This window comes from Entelurus aequoreus, linkage group LG08, assembly GCF_033978785.1.
Source record: "Entelurus aequoreus isolate RoL-2023_Sb linkage group LG08, RoL_Eaeq_v1.1, whole genome shotgun sequence".
NCBI classification, from domain to species: Eukaryota; Metazoa; Chordata; class Actinopteri; order Syngnathiformes; family Syngnathidae; genus Entelurus; species Entelurus aequoreus.
Window position 1 is genome coordinate 75319448 of NC_084738.1, and position 17781 is coordinate 75337228.

Sequence of the window (17781 nt, forward strand, 5' to 3'; positions counted from 1 at the left end):
TTGCAGGCATCAAATTCCAAAGGAGCTAATATTTGCAAAAAATAACAAAGTTTACCAGTTGCAACGTCAAATATCTTGTCTTTGCAGTCTATTCAATTGAATATAGGCTGAAAAGGACTAGCAAATCATTGTATTCTGTTTTTATTTACATTCCCAATTTATTTTATTCATCCACTCTTTCATTCTTAAAGTAATCTTACTTATCTCATCATATGAAATATGACTTACTTCACCAATTATTATCATTAAAATTATTACTATTATGTATTTACTTATTTTTATTGCGATTACTTATGGAGTTTATTGTGAATAAATTGTGAACAGGAAGTGAACAGAAAGTTAAAAAAGTAAAGAAAAGGGGTAGGATTAAATAAAGAAAAGGGGTAGGATTAAATAAGCTTTGCTTCTTCCTACTCCTTTTCGAACATGTTGAAAAGAGAAACTGGAAATTGTGATGTATCATGTTGTATGCTTGCATGTTCGAAATAAACTCAAACTCAAACGGGACAACTTCACTGCTTTTGTATTATTTGTCATCTTGGTTGATACCTTACCGCCTCACCATCGCCTCTGTTGGTGTTAAATTGGCATTGCAAGATGTGAAGACACTTTGCAGGTAATTGAGTTGATTGTGGAGTCTTTTTCATCGAAAGATTCGTAGCGTTGAGCGTCTTCGGGGCTTAACCTGAGCGGCTTCTCGCCGGTCCTCACCTGGGGACCCATTTCACCAGTGAAGGTCGTGCTTTAAATGAGGAGATATTGCAATACCTTATTTTTTACTATCAGACTAAGAGACATGGTCATAAAATCCTGTTAGGACTAATGCGGCAGTGGAATATTGATCTACGATGAATCCCTTCGCTAGTCTGAAACCCACTCCTGGTTTGTACGTACTTCATATAAATGTGAAGAACGTACACAAATGACCAAGTCCACAACATGTGACCTTCTTCCTCCCCCGTCTCTGCAGCGTCGCAGTCGGTGTGGGTTTCTACGGCAACAGCGAGACCAACGACGGCGTGTACCAGCTGACCTACTCCCTGTACAACGCCAACAACACGCTGGGCGGCGTGGACAGCCTGGTAGGTAAAACACAACAGCCGCGTATAGTTGACGTTAGCGTCGCCGAGTGCTTTCCGCTCGTTTTTTTTGGAAAACCCAACATCGCCGCTCAGTTCGTGTTGTCTTATAAAATAGTCGTACAGTGGTTAGCTATGACAATCGTTGGAGTTTGGGTTTATTTCGCTATCCACAATCCCTATGTGAGTGAACAACACGGGTATTTCCCTTTAAAGTGTGTTCTAAATCGTGAAAAACTGCTAGTACGAGGCAGCTAAGCATGCAAGCATTTGGGATTCATCTTGAAGCATGCTCCAAAAGCCGCCAACAACGCTCCATTGCATGTTAACCAGGCTAGAGCGATAATATTATCGTGAGAGCTAACGCAGAGGAACTACTTTTCTGGCGTCTTTTCCTTGCTCACACTGCTTCTCCCGCCACAAGCTACTGGCTAGCTTGAGCTGCTAATAACGCTGGTTGCGACCCGTTATGATATAAAGAAAAAGGCATTTTTTTATTTAAGGAGCGAGGATTATTTGAAATTTAGCAGCGCAAAGGTGCTGAGCCTATTGTTACTATAACAATCTACAAGGTTAATATAGGTTGCTTCTCTTTCTTCCCCTCCATTTTTCTGCATTCTTTTGTATCTGTAGTTATCATTACGTATATGTATTGTTGCATTTGAACAACTGTATTGTTGATAACAAAGGTAAATTATTGGTGTTGTTCATTATCAATAGCGATATTTCTATTGGTATTTGTATTGATCCATTTATAGTGTAGTAATGCTCATTGTCATTTCTGTATTATTATTTATTTCGCTAACTGCTTCTTTGCTATCACTTTTACCATCATATTTGTACATATCATATTTGCTGATGTTGCTCTATTGTTTTTGTTGTTGTTATTGTTGTGTTTGCTGTTGTTATTTTTGTCTCTCTGTCTAATCCCCCTCTTGTCCCTACAATTTCCCCCTCTGTCTTCCTTTTTTTTCTCTTTCTATCCCCTCCTGCTCCGGCCCGGCTGCACCAAATGATAACATAAATACATTTAATAAAGTCAAATACAAATAAGGCAACAAGAGAAGTATCCCACACTTCTCTTTTGTAAAGTAAATCTGAACAGCCGGTATGGGCATCTGTATCAACTATATGATTTGCCTGAGAAGCTGGACAGGACCAAAAAAAAAAAAAAAAAGTGCTGAAAATACAACCATCCCGTCAATCAGCATCTCAGTGCGAGCGGACATTTTTTGAGTCACTGTTTTATGATCTTTTCTAAAACGTTTATCAACAGTGCTTCAAGCAACGTTTTACGAATGAAAGCAACAACCGATACAATAGGAGGAGGCAACATCACACAGCAAACAACACATACATACTACTACTACAGGGGAATAATGAACAACAGGTCAAAGAAGAAGATATGACAGCCATTGAAGCACACAAATTGTTTAATTTTTTTTTAAAACAAGTAAAACAATTAGTTTATATCCTAAAATCACAAGGCCGAGCAGAATCTCAGGACACAGCACCACCCGTATTGATAATATTTTTACTAATGATTTTAATAACAATAGCACAAGTGGCCTGCCAATATCCGACATCAGTGATCATCTGCCAGTTTTCATCACCTATGACAGAAACGACAAGAAGAAGAACATTGATGACAAAAAAATACTTAGTACAGAACTAAGCATGACAGCTTTCAAAAATAATCTGAGAGAACAGAAAATGATGTAGATGATGCATGTGGTATTTTTTTTAATACCTTCGAGATTCTTTATGACAAACACTGTCCATTGAAACAACTTAGTGAGAAGCAAAAGAAAAATAATCAACCTTGAATGACAAAAGGACGGAAAAATGCTTGCAAAAAGAAGAATACTTTACATAGAACATTTGTCACATAAAGATCTACAGAAGCAGAAAAAAAGTAGAAAACATATAAGGACAAGCTAACTGGCATGCTACGAACATGTAGAAAATATTATTACAGCCAATTATTGGACCAAAACAAAAACAATAAGCTAACAAACACAGCTGAGCAAAAAACTTGGCAACAGGCACCGCCTTTTAAAGTCATACACACTCTGCTCTCATGAAACGTCTCTCTATTCCAGATAATTGAATGTTTAATTTTTTTCTACTAACACATTAAATACTTTCCCCAGTAATTAATGACATTTATTAAAGAGTAGTTATGCTAGTAATTCCATTAGTATTTTTGGTAAAGTAGTTACTTTTTAAAAGTACTGTATTTTCCGTATTAAGGGTGCACCGGGTTATAAGGGTGGGTCTAGTCAGGTCTATTTTCATACAAAAGTGCATTAAAGGGGTCATTTTGTTTTTGTTTTTTTTCAAAATGTAAAAAGACTTCCTAGTGGTCTACATAACATGTGAGGGTGGTTCTTTGGTCACAATGTTGCATAGATGATGTTTTACAGATCATCTTCAAGTACTTATACACACACCATAATAATACCGTATGTTGAAGCACAGTACGTCTGACTAGGGTAGTCGTTATGCTTCGACAATACATCAAGTGTTGGGGTTTGTTTGTGAATGACTAAACATTAAAAGGGGTCAGATTTAGATTTTTTTTATATGTAAAAGACTTCCTTGTGGTCTACATCAGTGGTCCCCAACCACCGGGCCGCGGACCGGTACCGGGCCGCACAAGAAATAAAAATTAAATTTTGTATTTTTATTTTATTTTTTATTTTTATTAAATCAACATAAAAAACACAATATATACATTATATATCAATATAGATCAATACAGTCTGCAGGGATACAGTCCGTAAGCACACATGATTGTATTTCTTTATGAAAAAAATAAATAAAAATATTGCAGTCTACACATATCTCCTATCTGTGACTGCCATCATATTGCAGTCTACACGTATCTCTTATGTGTGACTGCCATCATATTGCAGTCTACACGTATCTCCTATGTGTGACTGCCATCATATTGCAGTCTACACGTATCTCCTATGTGTGACTGCCATCATATTGCAGTCTACACGTATCTCCTATGTGTGACTGCCATCATATTGCGGTCTACACGTATCTCTTATGTGTGACTGCCATCATATTGCAGTCTACAGGTATCTCTTATGTGTGACTGCCATCATATTGCAGTCTACACATATCTCCTATGTGTGACTGCCATCATATTGCAGTCTACACGTATCTCTTATGTGTGTCTGCCATCATATCGCAGTCTACACGTATTTCTTATGTGTGACTGTCATCATATTGCAGTCTACACGTATCTCTTGTGCGACTGCCATCATATTGCAGTCCACACGTATCTCTTGTGTGACTGCCATCATATTGTAATCTACACATATCTCTTATGTGTGACTGCCATCATATTGCAGTCTACACGTATCTCCTATGTGTGACTGCCATCATATTGCAGTCTAAAGGTATCTCTTATGTGTGACTGCCATCATATTGCATTCTACATGTATCTCTTATGTGTGACTGCCATCATATTGCAGTCTACACGTATCTCTTATGTGTGACTGCCATCATATTGCAGTCTACACGTATCTCTTATGTGTGACTGCCATCATATTGCAGTCTACACGTATCTCCTATGTGTGACTGCCATCATATTGCAGTCTACACATATCTCTTATGTGTGACTGCCATCATATTGCAGTCTACACATATCTCTTATGTGTGACTGCCATCATATTGCAGTCTACACGTATCTCTTATGTGTGACTGCCATCATATTGCAGTCTACACGTATCTCTTATGTGTGACTGCCATCATATTGCAGTCTACACGTATCTCCTATGTGTGACTGCCATCATATTGCAGTCTACACGTATCTCTTATGTGTGACTGTCATCATATTGCAGTCTACACGTATCTCTTATGTGTGACTGTCATCATATTGCAGTCTACACGTATCTTCTATGTGTGACTGCCATCATATTGCTGTCTACAGGTATCTCTTATGTGTGACTGCCATCATATTACAGTCTACACGTATCTCTTATGTGTGACTGCCATCACATTGCAGTCTACACGTATCTCTTATGTGTGACTGTCATCATATTGCAGTCTACACGTATCTCTTATGTGTGACTGCCATCATATTGCAGTCTACACGTATTTCTTATGTGTGACTGCCATCATATTGCAGTCTACACGTATCTCTTATGTGTGACTGCCACATTGCAGTCTACACTTATCTCCTATGTGTGACTGCCATCATATTGCAGTCTACACTTATCTCTTATGTGTGACTGCCATCAAATTGCAGTCTACACGTATCTCTTATGTGTGACTGTCATCATATTGTAGTCTACACGTATCTCTTATGTGTGACTGCCATCATATTGCAGTCTACACGTATCTCTTATGTGTGACTGCCATCATATTGCAGTCTACACGTATCTCTTATGTGTGACTGCCATCATATTGCAGTCTACACATATCTCTTATGTGTGACTGTCATCATAGTGCATTCTACACGTATCTCCTATGTGTGACTGCCATCTACTGGTCACACTTATTATTTCACCATGTACCAAATAAAATAGCTTCGAGGTCGGTAAGCACAACCAAAATGATTCCGTGCGTTAGGTGCACCGGGTTATAAGGCGCACTTTTGAGTTTTGAGAAAATAAAAGGGTTTTAAGTGCGCCTTATAGTCTGAAAAATAGGGTAATTAGGGGACCTTTTAAAAAAAAATCATTTGGTCCAATCTAAACTTTGTTACCCGTTCCCTCTCTGAGTTTCATGTTTTTACAGAAATAAAAAAACAGGCCAAAGTCTGGCCAGAAATAGAAGCACCTCAGCCGTGTGTCAATTATCTGACAAGTGCATCAGTCGGAGGCAGACAGCAAGAAAAAGTCATCTCTGGAAATCACTTAGCAGCCGCAGCTCGCCTCATTAGTGGGATGTTTCCCCTTTTACATCTCATGCTTGACGCCGCCACGCATCACATACCTTGGCGAGGAATGCACGAGCCACCGGGCAAATATTTTGCTTTTCTGCCTCACTTCTCAGCGTATTAGTCTGCATTAACATTCCTCGACAGCGGACCGACCCTGGAGGGGGGGGGGTCGCTGACAGCCACGATGCGGGATGATGACTTATTAACTCATCGCTGGTGTGTCGACCATATATTATTCACAGGTGTGATGATTCAGGGGGTTTGAACCGTGGAAGGGTTCTTTCACAGATCCCGAGGGTACCGTGCCTGCGGGGGTCTTGTCTCGGCTCTGTTCTTCCAAGTGTGCAAGATTTAAAAAAAAAAAAAAAAAAAGGTCTTGTTGGAGTATTTAAGAGAGATTTCTGGCATAGCGTAAAGTGGGAAACTCTGTGTCTTGAACGCAACACTGGAAGGCTTACATACTAATTAGTCACTCATGGCTCCTTTTCAATCTACGGTACTCTATAGCAGTGGTCCCCAACCACCGGGCCGCGGCCCGGTACCGGTCCGCGGACCGATTGGTACCGGGCCGCACAAGAAATAAAAAAATAAATAAAAAATGTTTTTTTTTTGTTTTTTTGTTTTTTTTTAAATGAAATCAACATAAAAAACACAATATATACATTATATATCAATATAGATCAATACAGTCTGCAGGGATACAGTCCGTAAGCACACATGATTGTATTTATTTATGTAAAAAAAAAAAAAAAAAAATTTTTTTTTTCTTTTTAATACACCCCCACCCCCACCCCCCACCGGTCCGTGGGACAAATTTTCAAGTGTTGACCGGTCCGCAGCTACAAAAAGGTTGGGGACCACTGCTCTATAGCAGTGTTTTTCAACCTCTGTGCCGCGGCACACTAGTGTGCTGTGAGATACAGTCTGGTGTGCCGTGGGAGATGATCTAATTTCACCTATTTGGGGTAAAAAGTATTTTTTGCAAACCAGTAATTGTAGTCTGCATCTGCAAATGATGTGTTGTTGTTGAGTGTCGGTGCTGTCTAGAGCTCGGCAGAGTAACCCTGTAATACTCTTCCATATCAGTAGGTGGCAGCTAGAGACGTCGATAAATGCTTTAAAATGTAATATCGGAAATATTATCGGTATTGGTTTTTTTATTATCGGTATCATTTTTTTTCTTTCATTTTTTTATTAAATCAACATAAAAAACACAAGATACACGTACAATTAGTGCACCAACCCAAAAAAACTCCCTCCCCTATTTACACTCATTCACACAAAAGGGTTGTTTCTTTCTGTTATTAATATTTCTGGTTCCTACATTATATATATATATATACACTACCGTTCAAAAGTTTGGGGTCACCCAAACAATTTTGTGGAATAGCCTTCATTTCTAAGAACAAGAATAGACTGTCGAGTTTCAGATGAAAGTTCTCTTTTTCTGGCCATTTTGAGCGTTTAATTGACCCCACAAATGTGATGCTCCAGAAACTCAATCTGCTCAAAGGAAGGTCAGTTTTGTAGCTTCTGTAACGAGCTAAAGTGTTTTCAGATGTGTGAACATGATTGCACAAGGGTTTTCTAATCATCAATTAGCCTTCTGAGCCAATGAGCAAACACATTGTACCATTAGAACACTGGAGTGATAGTTGCTGGAAATGGGCCTCTATACACCTATGTAGATATTGCACCAAAAACCAGACATTTGCAGCTAGAATAGTCATTTACCACATTAGCAATGTATAGAGTGTATTTCTTTAAAGTTAAACTAGTTTAAAGTTATCTTCATTGAAAAGTACAGTGCTTTTCCTTCAAAAATAAGGACATTTCAATGTGACCCCAAACTTTTGAACGGTAGTGTAGATCAATACAGTCTGCAAGGGATACAGTCCGTAAGCACACATGATTGTGCGTGCTGCTGGTCCACTAATAGTACTAACCTTTAGCAGTTCATTTTACTCATTTTCATTAATTACTAGTTTCTATGTAACTGTTTTTATATTGTTTTACTTTCTTTTTTATTCAAGAAAATGTTTTAAATTTATTTATCTTATTTTATAAATTTTTTAAAAAAGGACCTTATCTTCACCATACCTGGTTGTCCAAATTAGGCATGATAATGTGTTAATTCCACGACTGTATATATCCGTATCGGTTGATATCGGTATTGGTAATTAAGAGTTGGACAATATCGGAATATCGGATATCGGCAAAAAGCCATTATCGGACATCCCTAGTGGCTAATTGCTTTGTAGATGTGGGAAACAGCGGGAGGCAGGATGGAGGTAAAAAGGTATCTAATGCTTAAACCAAAAATAAACAAAAGGTGAGTGCCCCTAAGAAAAGGCATTGAAGCTTAGGGAAGGCTATGCAGAACGAAACTAAAACTGAACTGGCTACAAAGTCAACAAAAATAGAATGCTGGACGACAGCAAAGACTTACTGTGGAGCAAAGACGGCGTCCACAAAGTACATCCGAACATGACATGACAATCAACAAGGATAAAAACAACTGAAATATTCTTGATTGCTAAAACAAAGTAGATGCGGGAAATATTGCTCAAAGGAAGACATGAAACTGCTACAGGAAAATACCAAAAAAACAGAAAATGCCACCAAAATAGGAGCGCAAGACAAGAACTAAAACACTACAAACAGGAAAACGTCAGAAAACGCTAAATAAGTCAGGGCGTGATGTGACAGGTGGTGACAGTACACCTACTTTGAGACAAGAGCTATAGTGATGCATGCTTGGTTATGCTTAAAAGTCAATTGCGACAACGACTTTTTACTGTCAACTGAGTTTCGTTTTTAAATGATGTCTGCTGGTGGTGTGCCTCCGCCTTTTTTCAACACAAAAAATGTGCCTTGGTTGAAAAACACTGCTCTATAGGACCGAGATATTTTTAAACATTCCTGCAAGAATGGCCTTTCTTTTGGCTTAGAACTGCTCTTTTATTGAAATACTCCATACATCTGAAGTTGCATACAGGACACGTCTCCTTTGTTTCTCCCTTTTGCTTTTTAAGCAAGTCTTTAAGCGCCCCGGAAAACAAAAAACATGTCCCATTGTTGTCTTACTCTGGTTTGGCGACACAAGTTTTACACATCCAAAAACACTCTCTGGCTGACATTTTTCAAGAAAAACTAAATGACAAATGGTACATTTGACAAGTTACCATATATCAGGGGTGTCCAAACTTTTTCCACTGAGGGCCGCGTTCTGAAAAATCAAAGCAAGCGGGGGTCATTTTGATATTTTTTATTTTAAAAACCAATACAATATATTTATAAAAAATATACATTTAGGCCTCCACTCAGGTTTGATCCCAGGGACCCCAAAGGTTTTTGTCAAAAAAATATTAAAAATGTGTCATTATTCAGTATTATTATTTTTATTATTATTCAAGTTTTAAATCTCTAGATCAGGGGTCACCAACGTGGTGCCCGCGGGCACCAGGTCGCCCGTAAGGACCAGATGAGTAGCCCGCTGGCCTGTTCTAAAAATAGCTCAAATAGCAGCACTTACCAGTGAGCTGCCTCTATTTTTTAAATTGTATTTATTTACTAGCAAGCTGGTCTCGCTTTGCCTGACATTTTTAATTCTAAGAGAGACAAAACTCAAATAGAATTTGAAAATCCAAGAAAATATTTTAAAGACTTGGTCTTCACTTGTTTGAATAAATTCATTATTTTTTTTACTTTGCTTCTTATAACTTTCAGAAAGACAATTTTAGAGAAAAAAAATACAACCTTAAAAATGATTTTAGGATTCTTAAACACATACCTTTTTACCTTTTAAATTCCTTCCTCTTCTTTCCAATCCAACAATTTAAATCAATGTTCAAGTATTTTTTTTTATTTTATTGTAAAGAATAATAAATACATTTTAATATAATTCTTCATTTTAGCTTCTGTTTTTTCGACGAAGAATATTTGTGAAATATTTCTTCAAACTTATTATGATTAAATTTCAAAAAAAATATTCTGGCAAATCTAGAAAATCTGTAGAATCAAATTTAAATCTTATTTCAAAGTCTTTTGAATTTCTTATAAAATTTTTGTTCTGGAAATTCTAGAAGAAATAATTATTTGTCTTTGTTAGAAATATAGCTTGGTCCAATTTGTTATATAGTCTAACAAAGTGTAGATTGGATTTTAACCTATTTAAAATATGTCATCAAAATTCTAAAATTAATCTTAATCAGGAAAAATTACTAATGATGTTCCATAAATTCTTTTTTTTTTCATTTTTTCAAAAAGATTCGAATTAGCTAGTTTTTCTCTTCTTTTTTTCGGTTGAATTTTGAATTTTAAAGAGTCGAAATTGAAGATAAACTATGTTTCAAAATGTAATTGTCATTTTTTTCGTGTTTTCTCCTCTTTTAAACCGTTCAATTAAGTGTAAATACCATTAATTATTAATAATAACATAGAGTTAAAGTAAATTGAGCAAATTGGCTATTTCTGGCAATTTATTTAAGTGTTTATCAAACTGGTAGCCCTTCGCATTAATCAGTACCCAAGAAGTAGCTCTTGCTTTCAAAAAGGTTGGTGACCCCTGCCCTAGGGCAACATTAGGTCTATCTGTCAATATAACAGTTTTAAAGATTTAAGTTGTATGCTCTTGTTTTCAAAGAAAACCCTGTTTTTTTTTGGAAAAAATTAGGGATGTCCGATAATGGCTTTTTGCCGATATCCGATATTCCGATATTGTCCAACTCTTTAATTACCGATACCGATATCAACCGATACCGATACTGATATATACAGTTGTGGAATTAACACATTATTATGCCTAATTTGGACAACCAGGTATGGTGAAGATAAGGTCCTTTTTTTTTTTAATTAATAAAATAAAATAAGATAAATAAATTAAAAACATTTTCTTGAATAAAAAAGAAAGTAAAACAATATAAAATCAGTTACATAGAAACTAGTAATGAATGAAAATGAGTAAAATTAACTGTTAAAGGTTAGTACTATTAGTGGAGCAGCAGCACGCACAATCATGTGTGCTTACGGACTGTATCCCTTGCAGACTATTGATATATATTGATATATAATGTAGGAACCACAATATTAATAACAGAAGGAAACAACCCTTTTGTGTGAATGAGTGTAAATGGGGGAGGGAGGTTTTTTGGGTTGGTGCACTAATTGTAAGTGTATCTTGTGTTTTTTATGTTGATTTAATAAAAATAAAAAAAAATAAAAAAACCGACAATAAAAAAAACGATACCGATAATTTCCGATATTACATTTTAAAGCATTTATCGGCCGATAATATCGGCCGGCCGATATTATCGGACATCTCTAGAAAAAATACAAAATATGCAATATTTTCACACAAAATTTTTTTTAAGTGGAATATTTGAGATTATAGAATAATTGGAGCCTTAAAAAGGTCAATAACTCATAACAACATTGATTTTAATTCATTATTATTTTTTGAGCAATGACACTTAAAAACAAATCACACTAAAATTATTGAGGATCCAAATAATGATAGTGTTAAAAAATAAATTCCTTTTTTTTTTTACTGTTTACTTTTAACACAATCATCTCGAGATCAGCTTCAGATCTATACGTTTTATTGTTGTTTATGTTTTTCGTTTGTTCGTTTTAGGCCCTTCTTTATAAAAAAAACAGCTCGGTTTTTTATATGGCAAACACAAAATATGCTACATTTTCCCCCCAAAATATCTCAGATGTGACGTAATTGGAGCCTTGAATAGGTCAATAATTCATAATGACACTGAAGAAAGAAACAGCCTGCATGGCAGCTTTGTGTTATTAGAGTAAACATTGCGACATTTTCTTGTTACATTTCACCTGTTTGCTCTTTTATACCACTTATCATGTTTTTCATTGTTTTCAATCGTATTTTTAAAATGTGCCGTGGGGCCGTTAAAAAATCACCTGCGGGCCACAAATGGCCCCCGGGCCGCACTTTGGACACCCCTGCCATATATGGACTTCCTGAAGTTATGACAGTTTTGTACCCAACCGTCAGTGTTCACAAAATTACAGTATTTTCCGGACTATAAGGCGCACTTAAAATCCTTTCATTTTCTCAAAACTCGACAGTGCGCCTTATAACCCGGTGTGATTCTGGTTGTGCTTACCGACCTTGGAGATATTTTATTTGGTACATGGTGTAATGATGAATGTGACCAGTAGATGGCAGTCACACAGAAGAGATACGTGTAGACTAGGGTTGTACTGTATACCGGTATTAGTATAGTACTGCGGTACTAATGAATCATATTCGGTACTAATTGTGACGATAACATTTTTTGATGTCATCAATGTAGTATCGACTAGATACGCTCTTGTCCTTGTTATCATTACAGTGGATGTCAGGTGATCCACCCAAGGCATTTGTTTACATTCAGGAGCACTATCTTTTGTTAGAGGTGACGCCGGTGAGCTATTGTGTAGTCAAGCATGTTTAGCTATTCCTCGTCCTCCAGTGATAATGATACTTGTAAGAAACTAAGCTAAAACACTGCCGACTGCGGATGGATTGATAATTGATTAACGTGAACCCCGACTTAAAAAAGTTAAAAAACTTATTGGGGTGTTACCATTTAGTGGTCAATTGTACGGAATATGTACTGTACTGTGCAATCTACTAATAAAAGTTTTAATCAATACATCAATCAATCAATCAATCAATCAATGGATGTTAGCTGCTAGGTTTAAAGCACCTCTTCCTGAGTGCGTTTCAGTGTTATAGCTTCACCTTTATCGTTAGTTTTTAGGCCAAAAATTTCTGTCTACACCAGGGGTGTCCAAACTTTTTCCACCGAGGGCCGTACACGGAAAAATTTAAGCATGTAGTGTATCTTGTGTTTTTTATGTTGATTTAATAAAAAACAAACAAAAAAAAAAAAACGATACCGATAATAAAAAAAACGATACCGATAATTTCCGATATTACATTTTAAAGCATTTATCTTTGATATTTTTCATTTTCAAACCTTAACAAAATAAATGGATTTTTTTTTTTTTTTTTAACCTTTAGGGCTCCCGGGGACTATAAAGGGTCATAAACTGTTAAAAAATAAGTCAAATTATTATTACTATTTTTTATTTAACGCTTACAGTAAATCTCTATATCAACTTGAGGTTGATATAAAGTTAAAAAAAAAAAGGTTTTCTGTCAAAGACAACTTTTTTTTTTTTTATAGTAAAACTGAAATAAGCAGTATTTAGTAATAAGAGCCTTAAAAGAGCAATAATGCAGGACACGATTGATTTTAATTATTTATTATTTTTGAGTAATCACAGTGAAAAGTTAAATAAAATCCTACTAAATATAATTGGGATCCAAAAGGTCTCCCACTCATAAAGTGATACATTTTTATTAGTTTTTTTTAACTTTTAACACTTAAATTACGAGATCAACTTCAAATATATCTGTCGATTTTACGTTTGAACTATTATTTTGTTTGTTTTATGCTCTTTTGTAAAATAAAACTTTGATGTTTTTATATGGCAACCACACAATATATGCAATTTTTTTTCCCACATAAAACATTTTAAAGTGATATTTTTTAAGTAATAATTCATTATAACATAGATTTTTAGTCTTTTTTTTTTTTTTAGCAATGGCAAAAAAAAGAAAAATAAAGACAAAAGAAAAAAAAAACAGCCTGCATGGCAGCTTTTGTGTCAACATTGCAACTTTTTCTAGTTAGATTTCACCTCATTCCACTTTTTTTAAATGTTTTTTTTTTATTTTTGCAATATTATCAATTTTGCAATTTTTGCAGAATGTGTGGCGGGCCGGTAAACAATTAGCTGCGGGCCACAAATGGCCCCTGGGCCGCACTTTGGACACACCTGGTCCACACACCGTGTCTGCTTGTAAGTACTACTAATAATAATACATTTTATTTGGTATAGCGCTTTTCAGAGTACTCAAAGACGCTTTACAGGATAAAAATTAAAATATAAAACAGTTCAAAGTAATAATATAAAATACAGGAAGTATAAAAGCAGTACTACGTGTGTGTGCGCTGCCGAACATGCTCCTCTGCTCGTAAAACCAGCAATGTCACGACGTGAAGACGGCATGCCGTCATGCCCTTTTAAAAAAAATTAAAAATAAATAAATACATTTTTAAAAATGGGGAACCGGTACTTTTCAAACAGTTACCTACGATCAATGGGAGACCGGGCTTTCTGCTCCGCCGCTCCCAGTCTGTAGAACGCTCTCCCTGACCACCTGAGGGCACCACAGACTGTGGATGCTTTTAAAAAAGCCTTTTTTTTTTTTAGATACATGCATACTAGTTCTAGCTATTTGGTTGTTCTAGTTTTTATTTTTATTTATTTTTTATCTTTTTATTTTTATTTATTATTTATTTATTTGTATTTATTTTTATTTATTTTTATTTATTTTTATTTATTTTTATTTTTATTTTTTATTTTTTATTTTTTTTATTTTTTTTTTTTTTAATACACTGTAGCACTTTGAGGTTGTTTACTCATTGTAAAGTGCTTTTTACAAACAAAATACACTACCGTTCAAAAGTTTGGGGTCACATTGAAATGTCCTTATTTTTCAATGAAGATAACTTTAAACTAGTCTTAACTTTAAAGAAATACACTCTATACATTGCTAATGTGGTAAATGACTATTCTAGCTGCAAATGTCTGGTTTTTGGTGCAATATCTACATCGGTGTATAGAGGCCCATTTCCAGCAACTATCACTCCAGTGTTCTAATGGTACAACGTGTTTGCTCATTGGCTCAGAAGGCTAATTGATGAGTAGAAAACCCTTGTGCAATCATGTTCACACACCTGAAAACAGTTTAGCTCGTTACAGAAGCTACAAAACTGACCTTCCTTTGAGCAGATTGAGTTTCTGGAGCATCACATTTGTGGGGTCAATTAAACGCTCAAAATGGCCAGAAAAAGAGAACTTTCATCTGAAACGCGACAGTCTATTCTTGTTCTTAGAAAATTGTTTGGGTGACCCCAAACTTTTGAACGGTAGTGTATATTATTATTATTAGAGTATAGTAACATTTTTGATTCATTAGTACCGTGATACCACACTAGTACCGGTATACCGTACAACCCTTGTTGAGGCGCAATGTTTTTTTTATCCCCGTCTTCGCGAAATGTTTGGAGAAAAAAGGTCTTCCTCGGAAACAGCGAAGAAATCCCGCACGATCTGCGAGCTCAGGGGAGGTTTACGACGAGGACCTCTTGATGTGGCTCGCCCTAGTTTTTTGTTTTGTTTGTTGGTATGATGTCATAATTCCTCAATATCTATTGTGCACCCCTAAACAAATATTAAACATGGGACTTTCAAGTCAAGGAAATGGACAGCAATGGAATGAATGGGACAAAATTCCCGGAAGATTGGAAGTTGCTGGAGGTGCAAAGTGGGGACCACCTCCATGTTTTTGTCCACATAGAGGAAGTCCCACAAAAAAACAACTTGTCAATAGTCCTCAGAGATGTGTGAACTCCAGCCACGGCATAATTGGACATGACGTTCTTGAGCCGGTGAATCTCATGCTCGCCCGTTTCCCGGAGGGAGCGGATGGCAAACATGCGTCTATAGACTCTTAAGGAGTCCACTTCTTCCGAGGGACAAAGAGTCCAGTGTGCCTCGGTTTCCCCCTCTGCGACTCAGCAACCATTTTCAGAGGAAACAAAATGAGGGGGAAAAAAGGAGCAAAAAAAAGAAGGAACAATTCCCTGCTTCTGATTGGCAGTGGGAGAGCTGCTAATGAAGAATGGAGGCCTCGCTGGCCTTTGGACCGCTTTTGAGGACTTGCTTTGTAGGATCCGACCTTGATTGGCCACAGTCTGGAAGATATGCTGATCCTGTGTTGATGAACACTTCTCTCTTTTAGGACTCTGTAACAGGACTTTTAGAGAGTATTAGAGCTCCATCCAATATGGTTTTTTTCAGGGCCGATACCGATACCGATTATTAGTAGTCAAGGAGGCCAATAACCGATATTTGGAGCTGATATTCATTTGCAGTGAAGGCTATTTAAACATGAATAACATACACCACGTGGACTTGGAGAAGGCTTTCGACTGTGTGAAGTCCTGTGGGGAGTGCTCAGAGAGTATGGGGTAACGGACTGTCTGATTGTGGCGGTCCGCTCCCTGTATGATCAGTGTCAGAGCTTGGTCCGCATCGCCGGCAGTAAGTCGGACCCTTTCCAGTGAGGGTTGGACTCCGCCAAGGCTGCCCTTTGTCACCCATTCTGTTCATAACTTTTATGGACAGAATTTCTAGGCGCGGTCAGGGCGTTGAGGGGATCCGGTTTGGTGGCTGCAGGATTAGGTCTCTGCTTTTTGCAGATGATGTGGTCCTGGTGGCTTCATCTGGCCAGGATCTTCAGCTTTAACTGGATCGGTTCTTTGCCAAGTGTGAAGCGACTGGGATGAGAATCAGCACCTCCAAGTCCGAGTCCATGGTTCTCGCCCGGAAAAGGGTGGAGTGCCATCTCAGGGTTGGGGAGGAGATCTTGCCCCAAGTGGAGGAGTTCAAGTACCTCGGAGTCTTGTTCACGAGTGGGGGAAGAGTGGATGGTGAGATCGACAGGCGGATCGGTGCGGCGTCTTCAGTAATGCGGACGCTGTATCGATCCGTTGTGGTGAAGAAGGAGCTGAGCCCGAAGGCAAAGCTCTCAATTTACCGGTCGATCTACGTTCCCATCCTCACCTATGGTCATTAACTTTGGGTTATGACCGAAAGGACAAGATCACGGGTACAAGCGGTCGAAATGAGTTTCCTCCGCCGGGTGGCGGGGCTCTCCCTTAAAAGATAGGGTGAGAAGCTCTGTCATACGGGAGGAGCTCAAAGTAAAGCCGCTGCTCCTCCACATGGAGAGGAGCCAGATGAGGTGGTTCGGGCATCTGGTCAGGATGCCACCCGAAAGCCTCCCTAGGGAGGTGTTTAGGGCACGTCCGACCGGTAGGAGGCCACGAGGAAGACCCAGGACACGTTGGGAAGACTATGTCTCCCGGCTGGCCTGGCAACGCCTCGGGATCCCCCGGGAGGAGCTGAACGAAGTGGCTGGGGAGAGCTGCTTAGGCTGCTGCCCCCGCGACCCGACCTCGGATAAGCGGAAGAAGATGGATGGATGGATGGAATAACATACACCAGTTAACAGCTGGACAAGTCTTTAAGAAGTTTTTTTAACATTATTTTATGCAAATGTTGTGGTTAATTTACCACTAAACAACTTTATTACGTGTGCCTAAGACACAGGTGTCAAACTTGTGGGGCGGCGTAGCTCGGTTGGAAGCGTGGCCGTGCCAGCGACTTGAGGGCTCTGGGTTCGATCCCCGCTTCTGCCATTCTCGTCACTGCGGTTGTGTCCTTGGGCAAGACACTTCACCCGCCTGCTCCCAGGGCCACTGTCCGGTTCAAACACTGATGACATCTATTAAACAGACAAGAAGAAAGGAATCATGCAGAGACAAGAGTTCAATTTAGTTCATGAGGGGAACGCATGGAGCTGCACACTTAGTCACAGTCTTGCCATACGCTCTAAGGCAGTGGTTCCCAACCACCGGGCCGCGGACCGGTACCAATCGGTTCGCGGACCGGTACCGGTCCGCGGAAGAAATAATTTATTTATTTTAATTTTTTTTTTATTTTTTTTTTTTTTTTATGAAATCAACATAAAAAACACAATATATACATTATGGGACACATTTTCAAGCGTTGACCGGTCCCCAGCTACAAAAAGGTTGGGGACCACTGCTCTAAGGTACAGCTCCTGTGTCGCTCTATTTACTCAGGAGT

The 17781-nt window shown here is 37.9% G+C and overlaps 1 protein-coding gene across 5 annotated transcripts in view; it reads left to right on the forward strand.

Moving 5' to 3' along the window:
• The window catches only part of LOC133655229 (protein tweety homolog 2-like), a 113935-nt gene that overhangs the window by 45513 nt on the left and 50641 nt on the right, over window positions 1–17781 (forward strand). For all 5 annotated transcript variants that reach the window (XR_009826977.1, XM_062055197.1, XM_062055199.1 and 2 more), the window contains exon 3: window positions 971–1082. Coding sequence is in view for 4 of the 5 variants with exons in the window: in XM_062055197.1 (XP_061911181.1) it covers window positions 971–1082 (112 nt within the window). In the remaining variant the exon portion in view is untranslated. The remainder of the gene's footprint in view (window positions 1–970; window positions 1083–17781) is intronic.